Source organism: Amphibalanus amphitrite, unplaced genomic scaffold, assembly GCF_019059575.1.
Source record: "Amphibalanus amphitrite isolate SeventyFive unplaced genomic scaffold, NRLGWU_Aamphi_draft 000490F_arrow, whole genome shotgun sequence".
In the NCBI taxonomy this organism is placed as follows: Eukaryota; Metazoa; Arthropoda; class Thecostraca; order Balanomorpha; family Balanidae; genus Amphibalanus; species Amphibalanus amphitrite.
In genome coordinates this window covers 185,410-199,869 of record NW_024881984.1, presented here as the reverse complement: position 1 = coordinate 199,869, position 14,460 = coordinate 185,410, and the positions used below count along the sequence as shown (strand labels likewise).

Genomic DNA, 14,460 nt, shown 5'->3' with positions numbered 1-14,460 from the left:
GTGAGGCCACATAGCTTGTTTGGACAAGGAAAAGTGACTTTATTGGCTTGCCAGCAACAAAACTGTCAATGCGTCGTTGACAACGAAAAGTGCATCGGTAGCTTCGCCCGGTAGTTGACAAATACCCATTACATACAGTAACGTGAAGTGTGTACACATCGATTGAATATGTAGGAATGCCCGAGGTCATCCAACAGCAGTCGTCCATCAGAAAGATAATTAAAACAGCATCAGTGGAGGCTGGTGAATCACAACAAATTGTTTCGCTCCTTGGTCGCGGGCCGACTTCTGGTCTTCCTTATAAGGAAGCGTCCAAGAAAGCTGGCCTTAGGCAGGCACCCAGTAGACAGGAAATACGCAGAAAATGAGTCATACCGCAGTGACTAACGACTTATAGAAGGCGAGCAGAGGGCGTCGCCAGCACCGATCACCGATGTCGACATTGGCGGCCCGGCTGGACCCCTACCAGGACCAGCTGGAGTTGAGTCAGTGCTTTGTATTCATAGGCATACGGTGAAGCGTGCTCCATTTAATTAAATAAGATTAATTAGATGGTGGTCCAGTTTTGTGGACAACACTGGAATTACTGGGTCTGTGCGCGCGTCTGCGGGGGACCAATTAGAATTCGGAGATAACATAGCTAATTATTCTGATTACCACACAATAGGGGTAATTTACAAATTGTAACCCTTCCGTAAGCATTCAGCCTTCTTTAACAGTTTTCATTTAACAAGCCATGTGCTCTCTGATTGCCTTTATCAACATGAAAAGAAAATATGTAACATTTATCTTCTAAATGTGTTCGCAAAGTCAGCAAACGTTCCCAACAAAACTACCTTTTAACATTTCAAAACCCTCTTAACCTTATAAAGGCATGTTGGCTGGCATTTACTACCTCAGCCAAATTGACATCATTTGTTTACGCTGTGCAGCTTTTCAGCATCAGCACACCAATTAAACATGTTTTATGGCCTGGCCAAATTCGTAGTGTTTCAACAATTCAAAGTGAAAACAAACATCCAATTAGGCAATTACTACCAACTTTGAGCATCAACAAACCAAACATTAGGCATGGTTAGCTCTCCGGGAGGAGCGAGAGGAGGGGCGGGAGAGGGAGAGGGCATGTAGATGGCAATCGTCCTCAATCACCCCTTAGCGTACCAAATAACCCCCAACGTCCCCAACATCTCCGTTCAAAACCCGTGCAACCAGTTGTCCCCGGCAGTGCCGTACTGTTCCAACACTCTCCATTTGGACCCCAAAGCCAAACTCCCTGAACTCTCCTTTAGATCCTCTCCCTCAGCCCCCCCCCCCCCCAATATCCCCAAACATCCCAGACACAAATCCTGCCTCGGACAACACAAAGCAAGTGAGCCGTCACGCCCCCCCCCCCCCCGTCACCGGAGAGTGGTTTGCACATTTATAACATCCCGATCCATCGACCATGCAGGAGCCGGGTGCACTACCTGACACGACTGACCGGTGGCTTTGGGGACAGCCCAGGTGCCCAAGGCGAGGCTTGTCTGAATGGCCGCCGAGTAAGGCTTCCTCTTGAGTGTCTAGATAAGTAAGTGGAGAGTTGTGATGCCTTGAACCAGCAGCACTAATTTTTAGCAAAGATAAAGTGAGTGGAATTTGGTAGATACTACCATTAGAGAAATGGGGAAGGCGGGCGAGCGAGAGAGAGACAGAGAGAGAGAGACAGAGAGAGAGAGAGAGAGAGAGAGAGAGAGAGAGAGAGAGGGAGAGAGAGAGAGAGCGAGAGCGAGGAGAGAGAGAGGGAGAGAGAGAGAGAGGAGAGAGAGGGAGAGAGATAAAGGGAGAGAGATAGAGCAGCGGAGTGAAGTGAAAACGGACCGAGGCCGAGGGACGGAAATTTGTTGAATTTAAATCCGAATGAACGATGCGTCTGAACGAATAGGAATGTTGCAGCCTTCGAATATATGCGAGGCGTTCAGGCAGCGGTGAACAACTGGTTTTGTAGATGTTGAGACATGTGAAACATTTGCTTGAGTTCATATCTATCCACTCAGAGATCAACTATGAGAATGTTGGCTAAATGATGAATGCAAATGTTATTCTAACTACCGGCGTTGTTGGGGGGTGAGCAGAGAGCGACACTCAGCGACCAAAACGCAAATGTATTAAATAAATAAATGGTACCAGAAGATCAGAGGAGCCATTGCGTTGTTTAACTGGGCCTAATGGGCGCATTACTCCGACACTCGAATTCTCAGCATACCACCGAAAATAACCTTAACCACGAGTTTTCAGATGAGAGCACGTGGTTACCTAGACCACTTAGTTGTATAATGTGTGGTCTATAAGAATACAAAGGTGAAAATATAAAAGCTTGCATATGATTTTTCCAATCATATCGGAACAAATGATCTAGTTCTAATTTTACTGACAAATTAGCTGATACAAAACCTGAGGAAAGAAGAGAACCCCTTCAGATGAAAATCTAACCACTGAGTGGAGGGAGCAACTAGATATATACCTATTAAACAATTACGACGTATTGAAGAGTTATCGACAAAAAGCTCAACGGCAGGATGATGGACTCACCGCCAAATGTTTCCTTCTTGTCCGATCGAGAGGTCGAACCGTTCTTGACATGACAGACGAAGTTGCTCGCTGCTGACAGAAAACGGCACACTTCTCACACTCAGCGCTCTTGTTTCGCTCTGTCGTTCTCTGCGTCAGATCAGCCACCCATCCACGGCACACTCATCAGCCTCACTATGCCTCCCACACCTTCGGTACTCCACCCTTTGACTCAACTCGGCGACTCAGTTCTCGGAGTCACAATGCCGGATGCATCATGCGCTGGAGAACTCGGAACACGAGCTGACCGGAACTGGGCCCTTTCCGGTGTGCGCCGAACACCTCAACAACACCACCCACCGACCACTGGTGGCTTTAACACAGTTTCAGTTTAGCACGGTCCGACACTGCGAACTGCACGACACGGCACAGCACGAAGCACACCTGGCCTCGACGCACGCCGACGCGACACTACGCGGCACGACGACAGGCCAAATGTCCCCACAAGGTTGAGTCGAGACCGACGCACCGCGACTGGGCCGGCCGCGGCGGCGCGGCGCTGGACTCTGACAGGCCCGGGACGGTGACAACGGCGGCGCGGCCGTGCGCCGTTTTTGTTCGAGTCGGAATGCGACCCGGGCCGGGCCGGAAATGCCTGCCGAGCTCTGTCGGCCGTCAACGGCGGGCGGCACGGGCCTCTCACCTGCCGCCCCCGCCCCCGCCCCCGCCCCCGCATCTGACGGCTACGCCACTGTTAGGCCATAACAAGAGATGATGAAGCGACTGTGCTCCTTTTAAGAGCAGTATTCAATGCGTCAACCCTTTGAGACTGGAAGGTTGTGGCGCGTTGCTTATTTTCTGCGGCATTGCTTAGTGACTGAAGTCGATTGAGTAGATACAGTGATCTGGAATGTCGTAGAAGTGCCATGGGACAGGCGGCACTCAACGTGTCGTTATATGCCTCGCCCTCACATCACTCGGTTATGTTTCATGATGCGGATCCATCACATCAGTGGCGTCACGGTCTGCTGATGTCAGTGGCAGACACCTGTCCATCAGACAGACTCCCGGAGGGGGGGGGGGCGTGCACAGGGGGGGGGGCGTGCACGGTGCCATGCACGGCCCGCTGCACGGCACATACGCCACATAGTTAGACCACCGAGTGAGCTGCCGGATGAACGAATCAGATCTGATGGCCGCGGATCGCCCGGTAACCATCCGGTAACCACATGGTAACCACACAGGAATGGCACGCTAACCACACCGCAACCACACGGCAACCATTCGTTAACCGCAGTTCGTCAGTTTGGACGAGTGCCGTGCTTCATTTAGCCCCACCCTGTGGCCTGTGACCTCAGATGACGTCACGTTACCTCACATGACGTCACGGCAGACCTCTGTGAGAGCCGGAGGCACAGGGGCCGGTCGCTGCTCTGCGTGGGCGGACTCGGGCACCTACCGGGGTATCCGGGGTCGATGCCCGGGCATGGCGCTGCACAGTGCACCACATAGTGCACAGCACACAGGAATGTCTCGCGGAACGGGCGGGAGATGTCTGGTACTGTGTGGCGAGTGCGTGACGCGATGCGAATAGGGTGGCCTCGCGGCAATTCATTCAGCTGGTGGTGGTTGATGTAGCTTGGGCACTGGACAGTGAATCGATCGAACTTTACATCGAATGGTGTCAGTCAGTGGACACAAGTAAATCATATGTGGCGCGAAATATGCAGTTCCGGACCGATATGAAACGGTGAAGCCAGTATGAATCTGTAGCATCCAAGGGTACTCATCGTTGATTGTGACGTGGAAGTGGCAAACGAACCAGAAGTAGGTAGGCATAATATGCTTCGAAATATATAGGAGTTCGGACACTGCGCAATAAATTATCCCCAGTGGCAGTTAATGAAGACGAGATGGCTATCAAAATATCGTTACAGGCCAAGAAACATCAAACTACCATTTGATGTCAAAAGGCATGATAAAAACAACACGCAGCCGGTGGGAAGATAAATGACTTTCCTTCACCGGATCTCGAGAAATCGTCATAAACATCTCATCGCTGACTCAGAGCGTCAGGTCACCTCAGTTCCAGGGTGGCAGAGGAGGGGAAATGCGCCTCTTCGCGGCAGTTCTGCGTACTCTGGCGTGGTTATTTTGGCGCACGTCTCCGCCGGTTCAGGAGAAGGCCCGTGGAAGGGAGGAGGGCGCACGTGGCACGTGGTTTTTGGCACGGGTGCAGTGTTTCCTCAGCTGGCGTTGACATGGCGTCAGGGATGTCCGTTCCTCAGCACGCCACATGTTGGTCTTTAAGCTACATAGATGAATTGAGGTTAATGCAAGGCAGGTCTACAAATTTGTCAACACCTTATGGTTACAAAAGAAAAGAGATATATGTTGAGATGTTGGTATGTTGTTGATTACTCTTCGTGTCATTATTTCATTATTTATGTCCTTTTTTAGCTGGACTGATCGACAACAAAACTCTATCACTATCATGCCTATATCAGTTTCCTTCGTCCTTAGACTGTTGTCAGTTTTGCAGATACGGACATTAATTTCGAAGGAAAGAGCAAGTAAACAGTTTTTCCAAACACCCCCAGTGCATGTGCATGATTGCTCACCAGTTCCAAGCGAATGTTTATAGACGATATTCCAGTCATGTCTACAGCGCCTATGTCATCAAACATCAGCTCAGATATAGTGGAATGTGCTACTGTACTGCAAGTTGCACCAAATCCGATCTTGATAGCAACGATCCACAATGAAGAACCACACGAAATACCTCTCATCCACGCCAGCAAATAAGCCTCAAAACAAGCAAAAACCCTTAAACGCCCACGTGCATGAAACCATATTGGTTCAAAGCTACCGCAGCTCTCTTCATGAACATGATGCCCTAAAATTGAACGCCCACACAAACAAATTAGTCACCGCAATAAAACTTCCCATGCACGTGTCCCCTATTGTTTCAAAGACACGACAATCTTATCAGGCTCGTCGCGAGACAGACGCCCACGCTAAATTCCGGCAGAAAACATTACTGCAGGAGTCTTTGGACATTTCCCAGCGGAGGGTTTTAGTACTTACGGTGCTTAATTGAATAATGGTGTCGCTATGACGCACGAAGAAGAAATGGAGAGAAGGCATGATTCTTTGGCTCAATGTCTGTCGAATGTTGGCAGCAAAATAAAAAAGCAACGTCTCTTCACCAAGCCAGCACGCTATCAGAAGCACCATCAGTCCTCTTTCCAGTGTCACTTTCAGGGTCCCTTCTATCACCGTCTTCCGTGTCTCTTCCATCACCGTCACTCCTTCAGTGATATTTACCATCATCCAGAAACGCTTTTACGTGACAGACCCGTCACCTCAACGACACAGCACACCAGCTTTCGACACCAGAATCACTACCACTCAATACAACTAGCACCAACTCATGCCACTCGTCATAACCTGTGCCTCTTCCTCCACCATTCTTCAACACCACTCCATCACCAGAAGACAAAGGTCTTTCGATGTCCAATAGCCAATGCCGAGCCGCTCTTCCAGTGGCAGGCAGACGTCAACTGGCGGATGACGGGTCCCGAGGGCTTGCCGTCGCCCAGAGCCGTTCAGATCAGGCGCTGAGCGCCCCAGATAAGTCGCTGACCGGGTGCTGACTGTTATATGTAGATCAGGTGCTGACTGTGTCAGATTAGGCGCTGGACGACGGAAGTCAGCGCTGACTGCTGAGCCGAAACAATGATACAATGCAGTGACAGTGACCGACAGTCTATTGAGTGAGTGCTGTCCAGCGCACGGGTCAGGTGGAAAGTGAATGATGGGGTCAGTTGTCCGAAGACAGAATGCCCTGATTGATGACCTGATGTATAGGTATCCTGGTGTAATGAGAAATAGGATGGATGCAGTCGCGATGAAATCCGAGACGGAGTGTGGGTTGACCGTATAATGAAGATGGCTGAGAGGAACGGGCGAAGAGCAAATTGCCACCGATGTCTATGCAACAAAGTGGTTCAGGCCCTAACCCCAGCACACTGTCGGTGCTTCATAATGCCTTATATTCCCAGTACTGCTAACTTACACACACAAACTCAGATACCTACAAATAACCTATAACCTTAGAGCATAACCTTATAGCATAACCTTATAATATAACCTTATAACCTTATAGCATGTAGAAGTCAAATTAAGTTTTTTTTTATAAATTATGTCCGAACCTTTTGATGGGAAGGATTCACAAGGACAGAGCCACCGCTAAGCAAAGCTTGTTGCGATGACCCTGCCCTCTACCCTCCGCCGTGCGCACAAAGCTGCGCACGGCCGGTCCCCTCGCTGACTTCGCCTGGCTACGGCCTGCCACCAACCGCAACCATACCTGTCAGGAGGCCCACAAATGTCGAGCGCCCGTCGCGCTTCGAACCCGGACTGTTATAACCGGGAACGCGTGCTCTCACCACGCGGAGTCCAACGCTCTAACCAACTGAGCTACGGGACCGGCAAGACAAAGATAATCAATTCCCAATCTCCATATAATTTGAACATAGCTCATTAACAAAAAAAAAAACTGATATGCCACGGAAAAAAAATGAAACCATGCAACTCAATAGCAAAATGATAGCAAAACAAAAACGGTTTGTTGGATCTAAGCAACAAAAGAAAAAAAAAGATGGGTAACAACTTTCCAGCGGCAATATGATTCAGGGTCGGGGCTAGAGGGAATATGGTACCCATGAATGTAATACACTGTACCTACAGGGTGTTTCACTAAAAGTGTCAAAAAGAAAATGCTTATTAAAGATATATAAAATACGCAAAGCACGTGGTTGCGCACGTGGCTTTGTTGCAAATTTTTGGACATTTATGCTTTGGCCACTTAAGATATATTTTACATTCATACGGAGCGAGGGCAGGAGGCCAAAGTTACTAGTCGTTTTTTTTCCTTATACAGAACAAGAACAGGTTATTTACACCGCAACGGGAGCGGTGGATTACACTTACATTTGGTGCTATCAGAAACATTGAAACCGTACGCCGACTTTTCAGGAAACGTTTCACTCTCTCACCTCGCTACGACCCAGATTATAAAAGTTTCAAAGGGCTTCTTGAGAGGTTTAAAAGGGTTCCTTTGATGCCGGTTCCAGTCAAAAAAAAAAAAGGCAGGTCGCCCCCACCTCTCGGCGGAAATCGTTGAAAAGGTCAGGGTCTTTTTCTAGGGCCTTTTAAGATAACAAGAAGCTTATTTCAACATCAGAAATAGCCAAGCCCCCAATTTATCAGAAACAACCACTGTAACGGCTGTAGCCACAAAGAACTGGCTGGACCAGAAGTTCCGTTCCCGCGGGCCGAATAATCAGCTGCCTCACCGCCCGCCCCTGGCCAGCGCGAGGCCCCGATCTGTCACCGCTAGCCTTCTGGTTTTGGTCAGTAGCTCTCGCAGAGCTGAGGAAGACTTAAGTCGCATCACTTTTGGAGCTGAAGAGCACAATGCAAGGCTTTGCCGACAGTCTGGACGCTGAAGATGAAAACGGGCTGTGAGGCACCTCCGGACACGTGCCGAAACGGTGCATCAAAAGAAGCGGCGGATATGTGGAATAGGTTTGAGTGACGGTGATATCATTTTTTATATATTCAAATGTCCAACAATCGCGGATGGAATGATGTGCAAATGTCCATAGAAAACATTGTTATTATGTGCATAAGGGCCTTTTACTTTTTGACACTTTTAGTGAAACACCCTGTAGACCAGCACGAATTCGCGTGGGTATGACCCCTATCGCATTGTAAGAGGTAGACCATGCAGTCAAGCTGCTAGTCTTATCGGGTGGGAAATCGTTCCATCACAACTGGGTGAAATACAAAAGACTGTAGACTTAGAAATATAAAGAAGTATAAAGACTTAAGTGTGCTTGAAGGATGTCAAAATAATTTGTGATGATTTCATCGCTACGATATGTTTTTAACTCCTCTCACTTGATACAAGTGAAAGGCTGTTCAGTGAAAAAAGAAACCCTGAAACGTGGTTTGTCTGGCAATGACATTTAAGTGATTTTTAAGTAGTGAAGCTAAGTACCTTAGCCTTCGTTGCTTCGTGGTCATTATCATTTTCATTTTTACCGCTCAACGCATATGACGGTATCGCGCCAAAAGTAATTAGTAGCTGTGATGTGTTGACACTACCAGTACCGTTCATTGTGGTTTTCAATCAATCCCTGTATTTTCAACTCGCATACATTCACAATTTGCAATACCACATAGTACCCAAGCAGAAATATTGCACGATCCATTGCTCGCTTCTGGGCAAGAACACATGTAATACATCTGGCTCAGTATCAATTGACAACAGTGCCAGCTTCGTGGGAACAATGTTTTAAATAAACGATAACATTTTCTCAGTCAGTTTTCAGTTAGGTCTCGTAAATGACTTTTCTTGACAAAGGTTTATCCAATGATTGTTAATCACTATAGGTATAATTATCATATATTTACTTTTTGAAAGTTTTGTGTATTAAATCCCATTAGATAACGGCATTTAATATGACAATAAATAACAGCTTGAGCCAGGGGCGGATCCAGCTGATCCGTTTGGGGAGGGCAAAAGTTTAGCCGACCATCGGCGACCCTGACCCACCACCGCGCCAGTGACCAAGTTACTTAACAACGCCAGTTACACTATCTTACCGTAAGATGGTGTAAAATGTCTTATGTTAACCCGTGCCAGCCGCGCTGGGGCTCCTGGATTTTCACGCCCCTGGGGGATGTTTGAACGAACACCCATATCCTTTCTAACTCGGCTCCTGGGCCCAATCTTACCAATGCCGTGGATGCAGATGCCGTGGATGCCTACCACGGCGGCTGATCCACGGCACTCCACTTACCTGGACCACTTAAGTGTAGCAACACGCGGTATGCGGCGTTTGAAAGAGTGTCAAACATAATGACCAAATTACCCCAGTCACTTTTAAGGTCAGGTCAGATGTCAGATCACCAGAGCCCATCAAAGGCCAAATCCCGATCATATTTAGGTCCAGTTTCGACAATTTTTGAAGAACTGGCGCATAACTCGGAAACGAATAGAGCTGAGCGCCCCGGAAAAGCTAATTTGATAGCACTGTTACTGCTCTTTCTGGATAATTCGCTCAGATTGACGATAGTAAGATCAACGGTTTAGCCTCCAGGGGAAACTGCCATAATCATAAAGGCCTGATCGGGCCTTTATCATCTCGTATATACTATTTTTACGGGAACGGATTTTCTGCGATAACTTTTGAATCAAACCTTGTGCGATCTTACTTTTACCGGCATCGTGTTCCTCTCGCGAAGACGCGTCGAATGAGTTATAATTTGATCTTAAAAAGTGAACTTACAACTTTGACATTTGGTCAAGTCATGACCATGGAAAAGGTCGTGTTGCATATCAGTCAATCCGTATCGTAAAGCTGAACACATCTAAGGTGTTTCTTTTGCTCTAGAATGCCTCCAGCAGAAGTTATTAGCGAATTGCTGCAAACTATTGCACATCTTTCGTGACCTGAAATGATCTCAGGGACATAAGGAGGAGTCACGGGTGCTATTTTCCGGTTCACTGTGTGCTGTTTGGGTTGTAACTCGGTATTGTTAAGAGTGACGTTTCTTATAAATTTAGCACGAATGTTTGAAAGGGCGGATTGACGGGAGCCGGAGCCTACGCTAAGCAGAGCTTGTTGCGTAGAGCCCGACCCCTACCGTCCGATCGCGTAATTCCGGGTGATAGGAGAATTTAGTTGAACGTTTAACAATGCCAATGTTTAACGTGCCCTTCAAAGCCAGACACGGCCTGTCCCACTCCTGACTTTGACTGGCTGCGGCTGCTCCCACCAACCTCAGACCATCCCCGTCAGGAGTCTCAAATATCGAGGGCCGGAGCGACTCAAACCCGGGCTCTCACTACCGGGAGTCCATTGCTTTACCAACTGAGCTACCGGACAGGAGGTTTGCCCAAAAAAAGGTGCCTTTCAATTTTCTCTTATTGACTTATAGTGGAGAGGTCGCAAAAATGACCTAGTCCTAGGTCATCGATATAAAAATCATGTGACTAACATTTTGTGCATAGGTACTGTTACCCTTATTAACTGCTGAAAGTTTCAAAGCGATCCGTCACTCGGTTTAGCTATGGCAAGCATTGGAATTTTTTAGGTTATATATGTCACTTGACGTGCAGCTATAGTGACTTCGTGACCTTGAGAGACCTTGGTCTGACATTTTCAGAATATATGCAAAAAATAGGTATAAAATGGCGGCTAGGCACGTCGCCGTTTTTTTTTTACGCGGAACGCTCCATAGCAATGAGGCTCCCAACAAATGACAAAACTGTGGATTGCTTAGGTAATTTCGAATATAGGGTGGTGGGCGTCTTACCCGACTGGGCATCTTGCCCCGTGTTACCCCACACCATGGCCATTGGCCACACTGCATATGCTTATGCATGCATTCAGTTCAGGGGGTTCAATCTAATATCAGCATATCGACCCAAAATATCAGCAGCAAGTGGTCAGCTCCTTCCTTCGGAATGGCCGTCACGGACAGAAGCCCTGCTTTTCGTCCATATAGGCATCGACGCCGTATTAGATTTGCTCATCGCTACATGCTTTGGGAGGGGCAAAAAGATAGTCTTGCCCACACGATTTGGCTTTGGGGAGGGCAAATGCCCATTTTGCCCTCCCCTGGATCCGCCACTGGCTTGAGCTGAAATCCTTGCTCTAAATTATTTCAATGGGGTTGAGGAAACAACTCCGCCAGCTAGTCGTGTGTAAATATAGATGCAGGATAGCAATTAGCATGGGTGGCATGCGAGGGCCACAAAGTATCTACGTGAAAAAAGTCGCTTCCGAAGCATCCTGTCTCCTACATAAAGTGAAACTTCTCTTTTCCGTAAAAGCGTGAGGCACTGAAGCAGCATTTCGTGTCTAAGACCTAAGCGCTGAGAAAGAAAAATCATGTTCTTTTCCACCACATGCCGACGTTGATAGAGCTACAATGAAATAACAAAATATTGCGTCATGTGACACATTGTCACGTAGATCGGCGCCTATTGTCGGCGCGGCTGTGCTGCACATCTCTGCCGTGGGAGGTTATTTGTCTCTGCGGACAGCGCCTCCAGCTCCGCCGTCAGATGGCATCAGTCGACAGACCGATAACATGCCGAGGTCGTGACCGCCAGATGAGCCGCTGACGTACGGCAGGGCTGTGTCTGCAGTCATTAGGACACCCCACCGCAACGCCGCAAACATGAGGTCAACAATGTCGGCCGGCCAGCCCGTTACACCGGCAGACGAGCGGCGTAAAAAGACGGCCGAGCCGCCAACCCACCTGGAAAACCGGAACCCAAATCGGCGCCGGCGAAAATTCCAATTTGGTTTGGCGTTTTTCTCGCCAGCTTCCCACGCAATCGCTGGCGCCCGACCGCGAAGTCACGATGCTCTACAGGTGACAGTCGGAGATGGCTCCAGGTGGCCGGTGGGACAGAGCCTCGGCCACATGACCGGAACCGCAGGAAAATAAACACCCCTCCGACACCACGGGAGACATGGGAGTTTTTAGTGGATATCTCAGGTCATTTGTTAATGCTTTCTCAATATTGTAGACTGAAATTATTTCGCTCAAAATACATGTGTATCATACAAAGTACAGAATGTAGGATGGACCGTAAATGGTATGAATTGGCAGGGGAATTTTAAGAAGCAATCACATTGAAGGCTTTTAAATGCATAGCGATGGAATGTTACCTTTCTCCCTTCTTCTTTTTCACACTCTTCCTTCTCCTCTCTCTCTCTCTCTCTCTCTCTCTCTCTCTCTCTCTCTCTCTCTCTCTCTCTCTCTCTCTCTAGTCTCTCTCTCTCTCTCTCTCTCTCTCTCTCTCTCTCTCTCTCTCTCTCTCTCTCTCTCTCTCTCTCTCTCTCTCTCTCTCTCTCGCTCCCTTCCCCTTCCCCTTCCCCTTGGACTGACCTGATCGCCGATGTTCCCCATTCCTCGCATCTTCTCCATGATGACGGAGCGGAGCATCTCCGGGTCGGCGCCCTGACTGACCGGCACCGAGATCTGATCCATGTCCGTGGTGACTTTCCTCACTCTCACCACTTGCTCTCGCTCCTCGCGCTGACGGAGAGTCTCGGTGGTGCGCCGAGAGTCGCCGTTGGTTGGTGAACTGGTCACCGCGCCGCGCGGGTCGGAGGTCACTGAGGTCATGTGTGGGTCCAGGGAGGGTGTATCCCAGGGCGTCAGTCGGGTTTGGAGTGGGGCAGGGTCGGAGAGCGAGTGGAGTGACATGGAGACCGGTGACAGGGCCAGGTCACGGCCCGAGGGTGAGGATTCGCGGTCACCAGCGATGGAGGATAGGTCGTCAGCTGAGTGGCGCAGCGCAGCCACCTCTGAGAAAAACTCTGGCAGTGGTGGCTCGCCAGACGCCGATACAGACACCGAACGTGCCGGCATGGCGGTGAGCGGCGGCGGCGTAAGCACCGGCGCCGGCTTGCTCTTGGAGCGCCTGAACAGCTGCAGGCCGCGCAGGCGGCGCTTGCTCTCGTCTTTCTTCTTCTCTTTGGTCGGCATCGTGGCTACGGCGGCTCCGCCGGCCGAGTTGGGACGCGTCGTGGCGGCGGAGTCGGGCGCGAAGCCCGAGTCTCGGCGTGTGATCGGGGGCACCGCGGTCTCGGTAGTCTCCTGAGGTGCCTCAGGCGACTCTCGAAGAGTCTCCGGAGTCTCAGGCGGGGTTTCAGGAGGGGTCTCAGGCAGAGTATCAGGTGGGGTCTCCGATGGGGTCAAAGGTGGAGTATCTGATGGCGATGACGGCCGGTGACCTGAAACAGATAAAAACCCGGTGAGTGACGTGACTGCTATCACCTCACTATCAGCTATCACCATACAACGCCTGCAACACCTGCTTGATGTGACAGTACTGCGTATAACCTGCCACGGCTCGGGACGTCGGTTCAGCTTTGAGCGGTGGGTCCTGAACCAGTCGTTATACCAAGACAGCTCGTAAGGCGTGAACGGGACGGGACGGCTTAGCCGAACACCAGCGCCCCGGGCGCCATACCTCATGGACCAAAACACAACACACAATCGCACAATAATGATTTAAAACATAGACGGAACTAAACTTTAACGCCAAGCAGCCTAAACGTAACCTACCCACCTACCAAGCCCACCAAAGCGCCGACCACCGCGCACCACCGACGTACCTCTACTGCACCCAGCCACACACACTTTACATACACACACCTCCGATGCTGCAGACAGCCCCCATCTGCCCCGGGGCGGTGGAGGGGGGCGGGCGGGCGCACTCAAATCCCCGTGAGTCAGCGAGATGCGCAGCGCTGGCGGACGTCCAGCCAGGGCTCAGAATGAGCGACAGACCGACGGCCGCGGGCTCCGCACACAGGACCCAGTCCATGGGTGACAACTGACACAGAGTGCGCAGGATGGCACCAGCGCACGGCACGGACGGCCACCAGCAACACAGTCACACACCAAGTGAGCGGGTGGAGCGGGTGGTCGCGCCTTGGCGCCGGCGCCGACTGGAGTTGGCTGATAATCGCGCCTCAGTCCCGATGACCTCATGGCATGGAGCCTGCAGGGCGTCCGCGACAGCGCAGGCGAATGCCGAGGTCGGTTCACGGCTCCGGCTTGGCTTACCGGTCGCGCCTGTGGTCTGGAATCCTGGACTGCATCGCTGAAAGCCACGCAGCGGCCCCGCGGACGGACTCGTAACGAAAAGGGTCGTAACGGAATCAGGGGGTCGTTGCAAGGTCGTAGCGGGGTCGTAATAGGGTCGTAGCGGGGCCGTAACGGGGTCGTAAAGCGACGTCTCGTGACCGGCTCGTTGGTCGGAGCTTCTCTCGGGGAGCGGTAATCACAGTGTGAGTGACCGCGGCGATGTGG

General features: G+C 50.2%; 1 protein-coding gene across 4 annotated transcripts in view; it reads right to left on the bottom strand.

Annotated features, from left to right (window-relative positions):
• LOC122392542 (NAD(+) hydrolase sarm1-like) overlaps positions 1–13,370 on the bottom strand; it is a 60,524-nt gene extending 47,154 nt beyond the window's left edge. For 2 of the 4 annotated variants that reach the window (XR_006258537.1, XM_043387510.1), the window contains exon 1: positions 12,526–13,370. Coding sequence is in view for 3 of the 4 variants with exons in the window: in XM_043387510.1 (XP_043243445.1) it covers positions 12,526–13,128 (603 nt within the window). In the remaining variant the exon portion in view is untranslated. Of the gene's footprint in view, positions 1–2,568; positions 2,780–5,634; positions 5,710–12,525 lie in introns of those variants that run through there. The other 2 variants (XM_043387512.1, XM_043387514.1) reach the window with 2 other exon arrangements.
• Between the last annotated feature and the right edge of the window lie 1,090 nt (positions 13,371–14,460).